Genomic DNA, 20,436 nt, shown 5'->3' on the forward strand with positions numbered 1-20,436 from the left:
CATAATAATCCCAAATTAGGTTTGCCAAACTTCAAAAATCAAAACTTTAGACTAAACCCTAAGTCATTGTTGGTGAGTCTTGACCTTGTCCAACATTTGTCTTCTTATCAATATCCTTTGTCAAACCTAGCTTAGTATCCAAGCCCATATAGGTGAGACATTGTCAATTTGTCCTATTGTGATTTGGTCCTTTGTCCTTTTAAGGTCTAGACTTCATTTCAATTTCCCAAGGGTCATGTCTTTAGGGTTGCATTTCAAAGGTTTGTCCAAACCTCAAAAACAACAAAAACATAGGTTGCATTACCATTACTTAAGATTGCATATCATTTCCAAAAATTCCTAAAATAAGAAAAACATAGGTTGCACTTTTACCCTAAGTTCCAATATCATTTGCTAAGGTTGCATTTAGTTGCATCTAATTGTCATTACCAAAATTCAAAAAGACCAAAAAACATTTAGTTGCATCGTCAATCATCTAGGTTGCCTTAGTTACATACATTGCATAGTGACATACCGGTTGAAACAAGGTGTAAGTCCAAGAAATCACACGAATCAACATATCTAGCCATGTCCTTTCCAATGGATAACACATAAAACACGCAAATGCAACAATATCAAACACAAGAACTCGATCCAAATGTGGGTTCATCAAGCAATGCACCACCACAATATGAGACATTGCAATTGGGACCACCTCCATATTATGAACCCATATTTGTGCAAATGAAACTAGGATTTGGAAGTGTTCCACCAATACCATCAAGGAGTGCACCATTCAATTTCAATCAATTAAACAAGCAACATGTCACATAGCCTCCAATGTCATAGGAGGAAAAAAACCTTATACAAGGATTTGGGTCAAACCAAGACCTTAAACAAGAAATGGATCCAAATAACCCATCAGATTCCTTGTCAGATTCTGATTATTCAGATGATGTTGAAATGTTTGTTAGCAATCCAAAAATGGAAAAAAAAAATGAATAAGTTCTTTAGTAAAATGTATAGATTGTTTCCCAACAAGTATAGAAGCATTCTTGAAGCTGCTACAACCTTGAATGATCATACTAATGTACAAACGCAGCATGAATTTGGTAATCTTTTGAGTTTTGAACCTCATCTAGATGAAATGAATGCACAACAGGAAGTACCAACCACACTACTTGAGAAGAGTGTCTCTAAATCCTTGGGTGTGAGTGTTCCACTAAAGTCAACCTTTGACACAATTAATAATCCATTGTACAACACTACAACATTTCCACAAGACCAAATGGTAATGGCGAAAACATTGGCAAATGTGACATATCCAAAAATGTCACAAGTTTTTCAGATGGGATCACAATCACAAACGCAAGAGCATTTTACAACTCGAATGCCAAAAATTACTGATGTTCACCAATTCAATGATGCAACAAAAGGCTTATGTGCAATTGAGTTCAGTACACCCGACAAATATGTATTCACAAATGACACAAAATCTGTCAACAAGACCTTCAATTATGGCAACAAAAAGAACAAATAGTGGCACACAGCCGCAATAAATATTGCAATAATTGAAAAATGCACAACAGGAACCATCAAATATGCAAACATGTAATGCTCAACGACAATATTATACTCAACAACAAACAATAGTGCCTTCTACGCCACTACAAGTAAATACAAACTTGCAACAATAACAATCATTTGGACAAAATTCACAACAAGTAAATGCAAGTGCCATTCTGCATGTAAAAGTGAAACAACCTAAAGCACATAAGTAAAGATTTTTGAAATTAATGGGGTTTACATCAGGAAGCAACAAATGGCACAAAATCAACAAATTCCAATTCAAAGTCAACAACATCCATATCAATTTCAACCACAATATGTGCCTAAATATGTGCAACAAGGGCAGGCAAGCTATTATATGCCCCAACAACAACAACAATAGGCAAATGCACATTACCAACCACAAATGCAATTTCAACAACCCAAAGTGTAGTTGCAACCACAGATGCAGATGGCAATTTCATCTCAATGGTCACAACAAAATACTCAGTACCAAAGCATGCTAGTGACTCAACAATGTGAGCAATACCAAAATGAATATATGGTAGAGACACCAAAGATAGTTATTTATGAACGTCAACAACCATTTGGAAGTACTATATATCGAAAACAAGGACATCTAGGGATGAATGATGACCCTCAAAAGTCTTCACAATCAGATGTGTTGGTGTAACAAATTGAAAAGATGCAATGACAAATAGAAGCATTACAAACCAAAAGTACAAAGAAGTTATACACAGAGCAAGACTTATGTCCTAATCCATTTGATAAAAGTTTCTACATGCCTCCCTTTCCTAAGAACTTTGAAGCACCAAATTTTGAGAAATACAAGGGAAGGGGTAATCCAAAAGATCATATCTGAGCTTTTTATGCAACGTGCACTAAGGTGACTTATGATGAGACATATTTGATGTGTCTTTTCCTGTGCAATCTCACAAAATAGGCTATGGATTGGTATACACAATTACCCAAGATTATAAAATCTTAGAATGGATTGGACAAGAAATTCATTTGTCATTTCGCATTCAACATCGACAATGAGATGACCATGTCAAATCTATGCAACACAAAGCAAAATCCAAGGGAACCACTAATGACTTTCTTACAAAGATGGTGATATCTGGTTAGTCGATGTTCACTTGACATCTCGAAGGAACAACAAGTCAATTTATTTATTCAAAACTTGATACCAGAAATGATGTATGAGCTTAAATCGAAAGGTCCTAGTACTATTGTGAATCTCATTGAAAAAGGAATGGACACTAAGGATGATCTTATTGCTAAGGGGGCTATTAAAGTGAACAAAGACAATAGCAATCCGACCAAATTGGGTGATAGGAATAAGTTTTGGTCCAAAAACAAGAATGTCACTAATGATGGTGTAGTTGACGCAAAAACTGTAAGCACTAGTCAACCTAAGTTTGTTATAAGAGGACCACATGCTTTGAATGCTCCAACTTTCCAACAAACTCAACAGACACAAAATCAAACAAGTAATGTTATCCAACAACCACAAAATCAACAACAAGAAGGCCAACAAGAAGGTCAGAAACTTTGACCTTTCAGATTAAGAGACGGGCCTCCCCGTCAATTTACAATATTAGGAGAGCCTATTGAATCGGTTATGAAACAATTGATTCAGGCTAATTTCATTAATTTTATCGGATATCAAAGAGGAGCCACCAATAAAACCACATTGGTGTAATGATAATGCATATTGTGAATATCATCGGTCTAAGGGACATAAAATTGCATCATGTTTTCAACTAAAACACCTTATTCAAGATTTTCTCAATCAGGGTGTAATTGAGGTAGATTCATCCACTAGAACTTCTAACGTTGATCGTACAATTTTCAAGACTTCCTTACTTGATCATGCAAGGGAAAAGCCTCCTCTTAAAATTCAAATCAAAAAGGCAATCTAAAATATACCAATGCAAGACACAACAATGTCATTAATTGCTTTCGTGCATCTTATGAGTGTGTGTCAACCATAAGAATAAAAGAACAAGGTCCTTCATGTGCAGTGACCACCCGCCAATCCAAAATAGTTTTAAAAGGAGCACCTTCCAATCCTCCTAAACCAACCCCAATGAGCCAATAAAATCTCCTTGACCATTTGGGAAAAACACCTGCACAAATTTTGATCCTTGAGTTGTTAAAAATGTCTCCCATGCATCATGTTGTCCTAGACAAAGCCCTAACCGAGCCAACGGTACCTACTGATATTGATGTTGACCAATTTCAAGTTAGGATAGGATACCTTGTGACTTCCCAGCATGTTGTCTTTTTAGAGAAATATATACCTTGCAATAAACACATCATAATAATCCCCTCCATCTTGAAGTGTTTGTCCATAATTGCAAAATCAGACGAGTTTTGATAGACGGTGGAGCAAGCCTGAATATATGCACTATGAGAGTCATAATTGGCCTTGGTTACTCTAAAAATGACATAGATCCTTCAAGGAAGATAACAATAAAATCCTATGATGATGATGACGAACACCCATCTAAAGAGTGATTGTTTTGTCTATCAGAGTAGGCCCAACAATAGAGAACACTTTGCTACAAGTTCTAGATCTGGATCTCCCCTACAATATGATTTTAAGCCATCAATGGATTGATGCAATGAAAGCGGTTCCTTCGACCTATCACTAGTGTCTGAAATACTCATACAAAGGAAACTGAGATAACAATTCCTGGAGATCCTAATCCATTTCAATTTTGTGCTAACCTGAAGGATACTCTGCAACAGCAAGTGCCAGTAAATAGAGAGGCATCCTCGCTTAATTATGTGGATACCAATACATTGTTAGAATTTGTCAAAGGTAAGATGAAAATACAAGATCAAGGTTGCGGAGAGTATTCAATGTCCCAAACATTCCTTATTGGCAAGCTACCTATGTCACCAAAATCACATGGAAAACCATATTTATTGAAAAAGGAATCCAAAACAATCGTCAAATATCAACCCCCCACTACATTCACAAAGTGGGGTGAACAGAATAAAGAAACTTTGGATGATGATGTATCAAATTGGCTCTATAAAGATGAAGTGGATACAAAAGACACTCCACCTATCAAATTGTCATTAGAACAATATGGCAAAGGATTTACCATAATACGGAAGAAGGGATATGATGGATGCAGTGGTTTGGGACCTGACAAAATGGGAAGATTGGAGCCTATCATCCCAAGATGCGACATAAAACTTTGGGTTTAGGTTTTGTGCCAATGCGAATCAGAACCTCATCTACCAAAGTGACTACGTGTGAAAAAGGGCATGATTATGATGATGAAACGACATCTGAGGACACCCATCCTGAAATCGACTCTAATGAATGGAGTGGGACTCTTATTCCTCCAGCTCCTATGCCCTTGATAATGTCTTCATTGACCCTGACGATTTTCCTATGGAAGACAAACATGAAATTCCTCCTCCCCCCAAAACATGCCCTAAAGCTTGGATAAAATCATTTTGGAATTCTAACATTGAATCTGACACAAGTAGCTCAGATAGTGATACCACTGACATTCATATATATACTATCTTGTTCCAAACCTTTACTAAAATCGATGATGACATGCCCCTTGTATACCCATAGCTTATCCAATGCGACAAGCAAGGACCACTTCAATTAGATTGCTTTGAAAATGATGAGGCAATAGCAGAATTCCTTGAGCTTAGAGAAGGCATACCAAAAGGTGATCAAAAGGTCGGATTATTCATTTAGATTCCACAACATATTTTGGGGAGTCAACTCCATCTTCCACTCGCAAAATTGAAAAAGAAAATCAAAAGAATAGGTCTTCGGGTGAAAACCGCAAGGCACCCTCTGACCACAAAAAAGTAAAAACAAAGGACGTACCTGCGAGTGAAAACCTCTCTGAGGCGCCCAAAGGTGGAAGATTGGACATAACCCCGTCAGGTAAGGACAAATCAACATTGCTTGTGGAAATGACCGAAGAGATAAATTTGGGTACACTTGACAACCCTAAGGTCATTCATTTTGCTGCTTCATTGTTAGAACAAGAAAGAATAGATTTTGTCAAAAAAATTCTTGAGAAGTAGATCAATTTTGCATGGTCTTACACAGACATGCCTGGACTTGATCCATAACTAGTCCTTCATCATCTACCGTTGAAACCAAGTGCCAAGACTGTCAAACAAAAACTGAGAAAAATGCATCTGCAAGTGGCCCTACTAGTCAAAGAAGAACTCAAGAAATTACTAGATGTGGGCTTTATTAGACCAATTGATTACACAAAGTGGATCTCCAGCTTAGTGTCAGTCAGCAAAGCAACTGGGGGCATAAGAATTTGCACTGATTTTAGAGACTTAAACAAAGCATGCCCTAAAGACGAATTTTCTCTACCAAATATTGACATCATAGTAGACATGACAACTGGATATGAGATGTTGTCACTAATGGATGGTTTCTCAGGATACAATCAGATCCGAATAGCTCCCGAAGATCAACACAAAACAACCTTTACATGTGCTTGGGGAACCTATTGTTGAAATCTGATGCCATTTGACCTCAAAAATTCAGAAGAAACATATCAAAGAGCCATGACAATAATTTTTCATGACTACATGCACACATTGATGGAAGATTATGTTGATGACCTCCTATGCAAATCAATAACAAGAGATAGTCATCTGGATATTTTAGGCCCAATCTTTCAGAGGATGGAGGAATACAAGCTCAGACTAAATCCAAAAAAATGTGTGTTTGGTGTTACATCTAACAAATTATTAGGCTACATTATTTCTCGAAGAGGTATTGCAGTCGACCCGACAAATGTCAAAGAAATCCTAGATATGCCTCCTCCTACCAATCTTCATCAACTAAGAAGCCTTCAGGGCAAATTACAATCAATTCGGCGATTCATAGCTCTATTCGCAGACAAGTGTCACCCCTTCCAACACCTGCTGCACAAAGGGTAAGTTTTTAAATGGACCGATTAGTGTCAACGGGCACTCCAAGATCTCAAAGATTATCTTCTATCGCCACCTGTCTTAATTCCTCCCATAGATGGAAAGCCCTTCATTTTGTATATCTCTGCAACAAATACAACATTAGGAGCTCTTTTGGTCCAACAAGATGAACAAGGCAAAGAGAGGGTTATTTATTATATTAGTCAGACATTAGTGGGCTATGAGTTAAACTATTCTACCATTGAGTGGGCATGCTTGGCCATCATATTTGTAGTTCAAAACCTCTAACATTATATGTTAGATCATAAGACCTTGTTCGTAGCCAAGATTGATCCATTGAAATATTTGCTTAGCAAAGTAGCTCTCATAGGTCGCCTAACAAAATGGGTCATGATTTTAAGTGAGTTTGATATTGAATACACTGAAAGAAAAGCAATAAAAGGACAAGTCATACCTAATCAACTCGCAGATGCACCTATCCAAGATGATCATCCAATGTTGACTGATTTTCCAGATGAATCAATCTTTGTTTTCACATCTTCTAATGAATGGCAATTAGATTTTGATGGATCCCACACCAAATTTGGCTCAAGGGAAGTTATCTTATTTGTAACCCCAACTTTTGATTGCACCAATAATATTGCAGAATATGAGGCTTTGGTTACTAGACTCAAAATAACAATTCAATGGCATATTACACATCTGCAGGTCTATGGAGATTCTCAGTTAGTCATTCGCCAAGTAAATGATGCCTATGAAACAAAGGATGAAAAGCTTCTCCCCTATAAGCACATGGTAGAACATTTCAAGATAAAATTCATTGTTATCCAATTTAATCAAGTCCCTCGCCTTCAGAAAAAATCAACAGATGTTATGGCAACTATTGCCTCTATGTTGGATATGCCTCAGAATATGGACAAATGTGAATATTTAGTAGAGCAGTTTTTGGTCCTATCTTTTGAAATTCTAACATCAGATCTGGTGTGTGTCCTTGTTGGTCCTAACTCCCCGCAGTACAAAGAAATCTATGAATACCTAAAATCCCAAACCATACCTCCAAACCTTTCTACCAACCAATGTTGAGTCTTTCTTAGACAAGCTGTCAATTATGTCATCATCGGTGATGCCCTCTACCGTCGATCCTTTGACCAAACCCTCCTTAGGTGTTTGGATTTGACGAAGCACAAACGGCTTTACACGAAGTTCACGATGGTATATGTGGGGTCCATTTCAATGATCTTAGCCTAGCTAAAAAGTTGGTCCGAGATGGATATTATTGGCCGACAATGGAAAAAGTGGCCCATGACTTTGCTAAGAAGTGTTACAAATGCTAGATGCATGGAGATTACATTCACGCGCCAGCACAAGAGCTTCAACCTATCATATCTCCATGGCCTTTTTCTCAATGGGGGCTTGATCTCATTGGAAAGATCCACCCGACATTATCAAACGAACATAAGTTTATCATAACAGTGACATAATACTTTACAAAACGGATTGAGGCTATACCCATGACCTATATCACTGGGACAAAAATTTCCAAGTTCATCTTGAATTATATCATATGTCGATATGGAGTTCCTCTTGCTATAGTCACAGACAATGGTCATCCATTCAAAAACAAAAATGTTCGAGAACTCTGTGAGAAGTTTCACATCCAACATTGTTTCTCAAGTCCCTATTATCCACAGAGTAATGGCCAAGTTGAGGCATCCAATAAAACCATTATCAAGATACTCAAAAAGGTGGTCAATGATGTTGGTCGAGATTGGCATGCGCAGTTAAATCCATCTTTATGGGTCTATCGCACTTCTATCTGCACCCCTACTGGTGCAACACCTTACTCTTTGGTGTATGGTGCGGAAGCTATCTTACCTTTGGAGGTTGATATTCCATCCCTACGAGTCCCCTTACAACACCTGATAGATGATGAAGCATACATATTTTCTAGGCTACATCAGCTTGAAATGCTAGAAGAAAGGTGTCAGACAGCTTTGACACATTTGCAAGCATATCAAAATCGTCTTCGTCGCACCTATAACAAGAAAGTCAAAGGGAAACACTTCAAAGTGGGAGACTTGGTCCTAAAAGCCAACCCCAAGAATTCACAATCTACAGAGATCATCAAAGGCAAATTTGAACCTAATTGGGTTGGCCCTTTCATCGTAACTACAACATATGGTTCAGGTGTTTATCATCTTCCAACCTCGGAGGGAGAACCACTATCAGATCATGTGAACAACATGCACCTCCAGAAGTATTATACATAGGTTTGTTTTAGCAGTTCTTCCATATGATCCTGAAAAAATGACAAAAAAAAAAAGAAAAAATGTAAAAAATAAAAAAAATTGAAAAAGTCAAAATACAAAAAAAAAGTGAAAAATAAAAAATATCGCATTGGTGAAAACCTAGTAAATAGGTGCCTTGTGTGAAAGCAAAAAAAAATATGAAAAATATGAAAAAATGGCTAAAATAGTAAAGAAAAATCATTCGCCCTCTAGCGAAAACCTGGCAAACAGGCGCTTTGGACAAGTACCATGGTGAAAACCTGGCAAACAGGCGCCACGTGTAGCACGATCATTGCTCCACCATCTATCATAATTCCCTCTGTACATAGCACAAATTTTTATCATGCCTATCCATTTTGATTTGACCCAGTGTCCTCCAAGGTCACGATTGGTCAGCATCAATGTCTTTCTCGGTCGATTGCCAATCCTTGTCCATATGTTTTCTCTCCTGGTCACTGTACATATTTTGGACCTCACTTGGGCGAAAATCCCTTGTCACGATCAATTGACGAAGTTATCATAGGTGAACAACTCGGAGGCTACAACATGTACATAACTTTTAAAGTCCTGAAAAAATCCCTAAAAATCAAATAAAGTCCTAAAAAAATCCATAAAAATCAAATAAAGTCCTGAAAAACCCTAAAAATAAAAAAAATGTCTTGAAATAATACAAAAAAAAACATTCATAAAATATCCTGAAATAATTCCACAAAAATTAATAAAATGACCTAAAAAAATCCAAAAACATTGTAAAATGTCTTGAAAAAAAAGCATAAAAAATTAAAAAATTACAAAAACCCTAAAAATTGGAAAACATCAAAACCCCAAAAATAATTGTTTTCATTTTCATTTCGTTAATAAATCGTCCCCTTTGTATATAGACAGACATCAGATAAAAAAACAATAAAACATTGGGCTTAGCAAATCACGCATTAACAGATGAACTGTTCAACCAACCAAGCAATCAAACTAATCGAACTTGTCCTATCAATCAACAGTATCAACATTATCGATCCTTTGTCAATATTATCATGGGTCTTATGCATGGTGTGGTATACTCGAAACCAGACTGTGTCCTATCTTAGACGAGGTACTGCATTCCTTGAAACCAGGCAACATAAGTGTCCTTTAAACACAACATTCTCACTTTTGGCAATGAAGATTAGGATGTTTGTTTGACTTGTTTGAACTTGTGAATCTTATTTTTCTTTGATTTATCTTTGATCGTATTCCTATGCTACATGATGATGTCACAGAGTGATTTAGAGTGGCCAATATGGCTCATGATCGTTTTTATTTTGTTTCCTGTTTGCCGAGTGTTTCATAAATTTTTGGGGCATGTATGTCTTGGGTGTCTATGATAAGTGTGTTCGCTTTGTGAATGCCACACATACCTCAACCTTTGACACACGTCTTGTCTTAGGATGTTTTGACTCATTCCTTGTCTGTAATGTGTATGTTTTATGCAAAGGGATTGCATTATTGCCTTGGCCTTCATTGCCATGGTGCGCCACATCCGTTTTGCCATATCAAATAAAGGTTCTCACCTACTATATACATTTGTGAAAGAAAGATTTCATCATATTAATCATTCTTCACTTCTCACTTGCGTTTCTTCTAGCTAACATTTCTTCTATCCCATCAATCCTTCTATCTATTCATCAAATCAATCATTCTCATGCTATCCATTCTATCTGATCAATCGAGAATTTTTTCATTTGGTATTAATCACTCCTTTTTCTACAATCCATTAACATTCTTCCCTTCTTATTAACATTTTTTCTCTTCTTTCGAGAGATCATTCATTTTCTTTCATACATAAACGATCTCTCGAGGGGGCATCCCACCTATATCTCTCGATCTACTGGGGCATGATTTTTTTAATTATTCTTTGAAACAACGCTCAAAATCACATTGTCTTAAAGAGGGGCAAAATGTGAACACTCAAAATTGGTCATCACTCCTATGTCACTAACCTAATTTTTAGCATGTCTTCTATGTCGCATTTCATCTTCATCATATGTTGACATTGTGTCATTCCTCTGGTTTCAACTCATTTCAAATCTAACCCTAATCAGTCTTCTTCATTTGCATTTGGTCCTAAATCATTATGATTGGCTTTTTATCATTTTCAAATCATTCGAATTGGTCTCATCTTGACAATTAGACTTAATTCTCTCTTTGTTGATAATTAATTAGTCATTAATTATCAACCTCTTTATCAATCAATTTCAATCAATCCTCTATGACACTCTATCAACCTTTCATGGCACTTTATCAATCGATCTTATCAATTCTTTATCAAGTCATTGTCAATTGGTCTTATCAATCTTATTAGTCTTTTATCAAAATCATTATCAATCTTGGGTCTTTTAAGATAATTAAATAAATTCAATTTATTTGATTAGCTAATTCCTAAATATGAATAGTAAATTAATAAATTTAATTTATTAATTTATCATATTTATATTCTCATATGTAGATAATTAATAAATTTATTTATTTAATTATTCCATATTTATCTTTTCAACCTGCTATTTTGGAAAAATATGAGGATAATCAATTTTGTTTATTTATTAAATCCCCATATTATCTTCCTCGATTTGATTCCAGATTTCTTCCGCTTCTTCGCTGTCTCCTAATGGAAACTCTATTGTGTGTTTGATCCTAGTCGTTGATTCTTCTTGTCTTCAAATTAATCTCGTCTATCAATTCAAAATCGTCTTTTCTATAAATTGAGCTCTCATTGCTCATTTTCAGAACCATGCTTCGAGTAACTTTATTCTGTCGTTTTCATTTCACAATCTTGTTTCCACTTGCGATTGCGCTTGTAGGTGAAATCCATAAAATCACATTTGAAGGTGAAAGAAGAGCAATGGAGTCACATGGAGGAGATTTTGCGTTTTGGTTTGCATTTGGTTTATTTTTGAATCTTGTCTTCATGTTTTCATTGATTGGATTAGGAATCTTTTTCATAGCTTGTTAGCTTTCGTGGTTAGCTAAATGTTATGTTATGAATCCTTTATTCGAATTCCTAATTACACGTAGAATCAAGAGTTGGGCTAAAAAAGAAGGCAAAAGAGAAAAAGGGAAAGCTAGTTTTAGGCCAAGATACTCTACCATTGATCATTGCACCACTCTTAGGTACTTCATCGAAAAGGTTTGGGATAGCAAAAGTGGAAAAACATTTTGTTGCTTCATTGATTTCAAAATAACTTTTGACACTGTTCCTAGGGACAAGCTTTGGAATAGAATGGAAAAGCTTAATATTCCAAATGAGTATAGAGCAATTATTCACAAGTTTTATGAACAAGTTGGGTAAAAGCACAAAATTGTGTCACGTTTCAAGCCAGCTTATCAACACAAGTGAATTTAAGTAATTCTAACTAAAAATTAAACTTAGCTAAACATATGGTCTATATATAAATTCATTATAGCTAAGTTATATATGGGCCACAACTTTTCCAATTGAAAATGTCTACTAAATGTTTATTTTATATCACTTTTGGTCTAATTACCAAAAAAAAACTCGATGTTTCAACAACTCCTACTCTTAAATAGTATTTTTTTTAAATGTAAAAATACTTTTTTATAGATCTATAAGTGAATTTTCCAAAATATATCTTTTAATATTTTTATTAGTTTTCATATTTTATATTTTATTTTTATTGAAAGTAGGTCATCGGCACTAAAATATAAAGTTGATTATCTTGTCAAAGAAAAATACTAAAATTTATTTTTAAAAATTGAAAAAATTATGATGCACTAAAGGGAAAAATTTATGTCAAGATGATATAATTCTTTTCTAATTTAGATAAATAATTAAGAAAAAAATGTGGCGGCAATTGGAAAGAGTTATTTTTTATAACACAACTTTTCAAATTTATCAAAAAATATATATTTATAAAAAAAAGTAAAAAATATATCCATGCACTAAAGTTTCAAGTTATCAATATACATCAAAAAATTGAAGAAAAAAAGATAAAATTTACTAAATAAAGTGCGACAACTTGTGTAACTTCAATTTCAGCATTTTATTAGCAACTAAATTATAGTGTTTATTTTATAAAAAACTACATTCAAATAATTTTTTAAATTTTTGTTAAAATTACAAACATAAAATAGACCAAAGAATATAAATTTTATTAGTTAACATCATTTCAAAATTCAAAACATATATTTCACTTTCTATTGATTTAATTTAAAAAGTTGAATTAGCATTAACCATTTCCTTTATAAAACTGTAACACGGCTTTGTACTTTTACCCAATTAGAAAAAAAAAAAAAAAGAATTAAGGATTTTATGAATACTTTGGTAGTGATTTGTAGTTTAACTTTATCTTTGAAGGAAACTCCCTAGAGATAGTGGAAGACTACAAGTAGCAATGAATTGATTTTCACAACAAATTCAACTGGGAGACATGTAGGACAAAAAGGATCCAAGGGTGATGGAGAGATTCTTGCCTTCTTCAAAACAGGTGCAAGAAGGCAAACTATGGGAGTGGAAGACCAAGGAAACCCTTCTTTGTTTATTAGTCATTCTGGTTGTCTTTTATGGTTATGAAGTTTGGAGGAGTAACATGTAAAACCACAAGTGGAAACAATTAGAAAGAATTCAAAAACACTTAATCACTAGTAGCCTCAAAGTCAAATCAACAATTCCTTATGAGATACTTTTAGCTAAGGCTAGTATGTTTCCAATGGAGGCTTCAACAATAATCTATTTGTTAAGTTACTTAAAAAGGTTGAAAACATGGATGAACAATGCTAACCCATTATGGTTCCTATGAAGGAGTGAAAATGCAAGAAGAAGACTTGGATAAAGCTTAATGACAAGTGGATGAACAAATGGGACGTTAATTGGCAAAATTGTCCTAAGTCTAACAAGGAGATAAAAATTTGGGTGCTGGAATAGTACAGGACTGCCATGTGGACAAAACAAAACAGCTGAAAAAAAACACACTATGTCAAAGAATTCAGTCTCATGTGGATGCACGATGAATAGGCTTACCTAAGGGCTAAAATCAAAGGAAAGGTTAGAATCTTAGTAGCTCAATTGAGGACCGGGTCCCATTATCTTCGATGTGAAACCAGTAAGATGGATAACTCCCAAAAAAGAGTGGGAAGAAAGGGCTTGCATCTTTGTGGTAAAGGGGCAATCAAAACCGAATGGCACTTCATTATGGAGTGCACGGCTTATGAGGATATATGTAAGCATTTTGAAGACAATGTGAAGGTGGACAATCTAATAAAGTTGTTTTAAGAAACAACACTTCACAAAACTACAACTTTCTCAGTCAAGACTCATAAAAAAAGGGCTGACATGAAGAAAAAACTGAAATAGTGTTATTTTTAGAGCCCTTGGTCCACTTGATCTCATGGATGATATTAAAATCCCTTTATTCATTCATTTATTATTTATTCTTTTAAACTACCTTAGATCCTTGCTCATTGTGAAAGGTATTTTATTTTTAATAAGTTATGCTTTCTTTATTTCCTTGTACCCGAGTAAAAAATCATCTCTATATTTAATTTAAAAACTATTTTGATTCAAAATTAAAAAAAATTGCATGAACTGAAACAAATTCATATGTACATAGTATAGTATCACCTCGAAAGTGAGAGAACGATCATAGATGGTAGAACTTCGGCAGATAAGCCAAGGCATACAAACTTTGCCTTCCAAGAAAACTGCCTCCTTTTATTTACAAAACGAAGTCCCATTCAAATGACTGCAATATTTTTTCATTTAGCCTTTCAGTTTGCCGAGGCTAAAAAATGTCTCATGGAATATGTACACCATTTCTGTTCAGAATTCCACATTCCATTTGTCCCTGCAGCATTTGTGTTGATATTCTGATAACCTCAACCATAATTCCTGAGAAAGGAAGTAGCATTGGTGATAGCTTCACACTGACATTGAATCCATCCAAACACGCCCTTAGGTCGCTGTGCGAAGTCCCAAATCCTAGTAATAAGTTTTGACATCCACAAGTGTGGACTCAGGACTCACCAACGTCATACAATTGCTCCTTATAGATGTCAAAATTTTGGAAATGGTTATCAGGGCAGAACTTTGTGTGCTGCAATTTATTCATTAGTGACAGGTTGCATACATGCACAACCAACTAGTTGCTTCTGCCTATGCTCTTCTTTTCCAAAGAGGAACACCCTTAATGAGGTTCTTACTCTTGGAATATATGCCTTCTTGTGTCGTTCAGCCATTGATATTTTTGTATCACCTTGAAACTTCAGTAGAATCTTTTCCACCTCAAATTCCAACCCACGCGCTTGATCTGATCCTGCCCGTAGCACATCTGCAATTTTGCTGGTTTGTTCTTGGATGCTTAACAGTTCTTTTTGCGTGTTTGCTCCCTGGCTAAAGACAAACTCTGTATCTTCACTTTCCTCTGTTAAGTGACCTCCTTCAGCATCAAGTTCTGCCTGTAATTTATTAGCAGAGACAAGCTTATTTTGCACCTCTTTAGTCAGCATTCCATTACATTCCAACCAGAGAAGAAGTTCATCTTGCAACTCTCGAAACTGCTTCTCAATGGCATTATTTTCTTTTTCTGTTTGTCCATCAGCTTTACCTTTCTTATTATCTTTCCTTGTTTTCAATAACTTTTCTTGTAATTCTTGGAAAGTAATCTGGAGCTTGTGAATTTGTTGAGTTGCAGAGTCAAAACGGGTCCAAAGCTTTTGGTTTTGTTCCTGCAAATGATACATATCATGCCTGACTTTCTCTTGGATACTTTGAGTACTCCATACTTCCTCAAGACGAACCTCCTTTTCTTCTTGATCATCTGAGGGCCCTTCTACAAGCGTAAATTTTAAATTTTTGTTTGTAACTTGTGGATATTCTTTTCCCATTATGCTGCAAACTGCACTGTTCTTCCATCCTGGGCATTTCAGTTCATTATTTTCTTCCTGCAAACCTTTCACTAAATTCTGTAATTCTGAAATCTGTGATTGCATATCCTGTGCCTCACTTTTAGCTCCTGGCCCACGCACAACTTCGGGCACTGGCGACAATGTCTCCTCGGACTTTGTTCCCAACTTTTGTGTTTCAGTTTCTTTTATTTCTCCAAACTTTATATTTAAAACATCCGTATCAGACAGCTTAGACTGCAAATCATCTTTGGGCATCCTTTCCTTGTGAATCTGAAGAATCTTACATCTCGGTTCCATTTGCATATTATTGTTTTCTATGTGCTCTGAGCTGGCTCCATCATCACAGATTTCTTTAATTCTGTGTTGACATTCATCTTTCAAAGGTTGGCTTATTTCTTCTTTTTCATTTGTGAGTAGCCGTATTGGAGAAATATCTGACTGCCTCTTGAGCATGTTTTGAGCTTGAGATTCTACGTCATGATTCATTCCTGTGTCTCCTTGTTGGAAAACGCTTACATCAGCCTCTAATCGCCTCCGCCAGTGGCCCTGAAATACAGTTCATTTTCTTATATAATATTATTTTGCATTAAACCAGAGTATGCATTGAAATATTGTTAAAATTTAAATGAAGAGTTGTATATAAACAATAGTATTGCACAATAACATACCTGTGTGACAAATTGCAGAAGCATCATGCATGTTCTTAGAACAAAAGAAAGAGCAATGTTCCAACAGGCTTTAGTAAAGTCAAAAGAAGTTAATGAAATCTTTCCATATCTCGAGGAAAGTGAAAAAGAGATGAGTCATCAAATTTTTTAGTAAAGAATAGTTCTGCAAGATGCACAACCATTTTATTGTAAGGGCAAGTAAAGGTAGGTGCGGTGAATTCTGCCCCTACTCCAAAAGCATAAGATACAGATACAGTGGCACCAGTGCAATTGATGTGACATGACATGTACAATAATCAGGATTCAGCAGTGCTTTGGGGAATCTGCTAATTTAGCATATAATAGTTATCAGTACTGTCATATTATTATATATTCTAACAAACGCTGTGGAAGTAGCAAATTCAAGCCCTTCATCAAGTCAACCAACTATCATATGGTGCTTAACTATTTAGACTGCATGTTGAGCTGATCAACCTTATTGTATGTACTGAAGCTAAATGATAATATATGTCTATCAAAAATTTAATTATATTCAATGGGAAGACTGTATCGTACTTAGAAAAACACACATTTAATAGGATGAATGCAAAGCCTATTTGATGGGTACAAAGAAGTAGAGGGCAACTATTCGACCACTATTGAGGATCGACGAATTCTCAGAAGTAAAAGACCTTAATTCTGTGCTAGAAATCATCTTTGAGAGACTGAAGCATCTCTATTTTGCTTATATACTTGAATATGATAGCAAAATCTATATGAAGAACTGTAGAGAATTTTACGACTTTTGATAATTCAGGAGTCCGTTTGCAGTATGTTTGCATCCTCTTACAATTGTCTCTAGTCTCTACCATTGACCCTGAACTGCATCACATTCTCTTAAAAAATTATTTTCCAATGCACATAAGTATATTTGCAAGATGCAGCCATATTTAGTATTGCCTTTGAGATGTAAAGAGCTCTTAGTCTTGAAAGGTTCAGAAGAAAATGGCATGCAGAAATGCAGGAAAGAGAGTCAAGGACATAGATGATTTGTTTTCTTACAACGCAGTTTGTTACAGAGTGAGAAACTGATAAAACTAAATATGTATTGGTAGAACAGTACACAGTGATGTGAGAGAACCATGGACTAGCTAAGGCTCAAGCCTAAGACCTTGTAAACTGTGTTCCGTGGGGATGGGTTCCCCAAGGGTAGCATTTCCCTTGGAAAAGTTGTTCCCTAAGTGCCCCCTCTTTGGGAAAACTACGAGGACATCCCCCATGTTTTCCCACCCAATCGTTACACAAATGAAACCTTGTCTTAGAAGAGATGATAGGCTTATTAGATCATTTAGAAGATAAAAATAAATTGCAGAGAATCGAGTTGCCTCAGTTGTGTGACTGCCTTTTATCCAGACTTTATCAAGAATAGAATGAAAAAGAAATTGTGGTAAAGGACCCTGTGAGAGTGGCAACAAGCTTTGAAAAAATTTGGTTATAGCCACTAAGATCATCATATAATGTTCTAAGTTTCCTAAGTTAGTTTTCCCTCTCATATTTGAAGTTGATCTTACAAACTGGTGGTTTAGATGAGCATTAGGCTGCATTATAATTTGAAGGTAAATCAGAAAGAGAAGAGATACATGGTTATTCCAAAGGATCGTTGAAAAATTTGAAGTTAAATTATCATTCTTAAAAGAAATTCTTGCCATAAAGAAGGGGATTGGAAGGTTCAAGATTCATCTCAATCCCATTAAGTTCTTGGTCACAGCTGATGATAAAATGTTCGAGGATTTAAATAAAAAATGATAGATAAGTAGATGGCTAATGGGTGACCATTCAGATGGAAGCCTTGGTTTTCATAGTTTAGCTTTGAAGTGGAACACATTAAAGGTGAAGAAAATTATCTAGCAGAAGCTCTGACTACAAAAAAGGCTTTGTATGTATAAAGGTAAAAATGTCTCAAACCAAATACAAATTAGGGAAGTGAACAAAAGAGCTGAATGGTCCAGGTATAGAGTAGTGTGGAGGAAGCTTAAAGGGAGATCTCAAGAATCTAGTTAGGGTGGGATGTTTAAGTCAATAATGCTTTTTGTAAGATCACTATTAATGCAGTATATATATTTTTCCTGCATTCTAAAGTATTATCCTGTACACTACACATGGAGAATGGTCTGATTAAAAGTTACTACTAGCCAGCCTCATACACCTGATTTGAGAAATCTTCTTCATGGGTCTCTATGTTGCCTTTTGACCCTTCATGCTTATAGATGATTTGAGAAATATTGAGTAGGGTTTTATGCTGTTCCTGTAAGCTTATGCTTTGACCGATTCTTTCCAAGTCTTGTGCCATGGCCATATGAGCCTCTTTGTTGATCTCCTGGCCTCTATTGTAAATTTCCTCATCTTTGTGCCTTTCATGCTTCATTGTTTTGCAATCTTGGCAGCCTGTTCTAAACAATGCCTAAGTGATTTCCTATAGTCCCTGTACTTTATTTCTATTTGAACATTGACCCGTCATAGGTGGTCATTGATAACTTAAGTGAAAATTTATGACTACATGGTGACTAAAAACCAGCTATAGGGACCTCAGTGGCAGGCTTGGTTGGTGGACTGTGGAACTGCTTCGTATAGGCAATTTGAGAGGGGGAGATGTTTACTAATGGAGCAAGTAAACAAATGGCTTGCATCTTGGCCATGGAATTTGACCCTGGCCATTGATCTTCAATGACTAATTGGAGTCATCCAATCTGAGGTATTTAGCAAGCCTAGCAGTGGTAGTAAAAAGCAAAGCGGGCATTTTCAAATGAACACTCGCCTATGTATCGCAGCTTCATTGATCTGGTGAAGATCATGTGGACGACTCATGTGGATCCATGCCATGTGAACCAGTGGATGATTGAATCTTAGTCCTAGGTGGCAAGTGTGGTAGGATCATCAAGGGCCCTTATTCTAATATTTGCAGGCTTGCAGGATTTATTAGAAAGGCACAAGGTTTGTATGAGTTGCATGGAATATATAGGCCATGGAGTCAAGTTATAGATCAGGTGATCAGTTCAAGAGAAAATGTAATGCAACTACCTGTTGCTTGGTGACAAGATGGTGGTTTCCAGTAATGTACTTAGCAAAGGCCCAATGTATGTTTTATGCTCCATGGTAATGTTCAAAAGGGCGGCATGTCTTATTCTCATTGGCAACAACAAAATAGCTAAAGGTGGAAGCCCTTTAGATGCTTCTCCCATTTTACCTTGGCAATTAATGCAGTGGTTCAAAAGAATAAGGACACTGGGTGGCACATAAAATGGATCCTATTGGTCAAAAGACCAAAGCGTAGAACTTCTACAAGGTCTAACTCTCTAGCAACAAATAGAGGAGTGCCACATGGTCTAAGGTGGCATATTTAGTGGCCCCACTACATATACTCAGTAGGACTCAACTATAATTTGGAAACCACTTATCAGTGTTTAATATAAGCAAAGTGTTTGTTTCCTATTAAAAGCAACAAAATGGCTAAAGGAACTTGCAGGAAACTTTGCTCTCAATGTTGAACCCTCAGTTGTTGATTATTTCTTGATTAATGTGAGCCATTGATTTGGGGCCAAAATTCAAAGACTTTAACCTACCAAAGGAGCCCATGGAGTTTCTCAATGAAAAATGACAAGAATAGGTTTTGCAAAGGAACATTCTCAATTGCAAATGGATTCAAGAGGGTGAAAACATTGGGTGTCAGGTTGGTAAAAATTTCTACGGTAACAATTGAGGCATTGCGGTGAAAAGGTGAATACTTATTGAGGCAGATCTAAATTTAGGCATTATGTTTTTTATTGGATGAGGTAGCTGGAGACTGTATAGCAAGCAGATAGAGACCATGTTGTCTACTAAGGCTACGAGCAAAATTTGAGCCCCTAGAGCTATTTGGCACATATTCATGTGGTGTCATAGGCAAATGAGATTTAAATTCTATAGACATGATAACTTGCAACTAAATGATATTTTCCCTAAAAATCAGGTAATTTGGCCTATGTGTTCTATTGTACTAGTAATATGGAGCTCCATATGGTCAAAGTCTACAGGCACCAAAATCCTTCTATCTAAGCTGAATTGAGTACACCCTTTGT

At 35.8% G+C, this 20,436-nt stretch overlaps 1 protein-coding gene across 7 annotated transcripts in view; it reads right to left on the reverse strand.

Annotated features, from left to right (window-relative positions):
- Window positions 1-14,336: 14,336 nt before the first annotated feature.
- Window positions 14,337-20,436, reverse strand: part of LOC131067213 (protein NETWORKED 1A) — a 61,352-nt gene continuing 55,252 nt past the window's right edge. For all 7 annotated transcript variants that reach the window (XM_058002167.2, XM_058002168.2, XM_058002166.2 and 4 more), the window contains one exon: window positions 14,337-16,220. In XM_058002167.2, coding sequence (XP_057858150.1) covers window positions 14,871-16,220 — 1,350 coding nt within the window. In that variant the 3' untranslated portion in view covers window positions 14,337-14,870. The remainder of the gene's footprint in view (window positions 16,221-20,436) is intronic.

The sequence above is a fragment of the Cryptomeria japonica genome, chromosome 3, assembly GCF_030272615.1.
Source record: "Cryptomeria japonica chromosome 3, Sugi_1.0, whole genome shotgun sequence".
Lineage (NCBI taxonomy): Eukaryota > Viridiplantae > Streptophyta > Pinopsida > Cupressales > Cupressaceae > Cryptomeria > Cryptomeria japonica.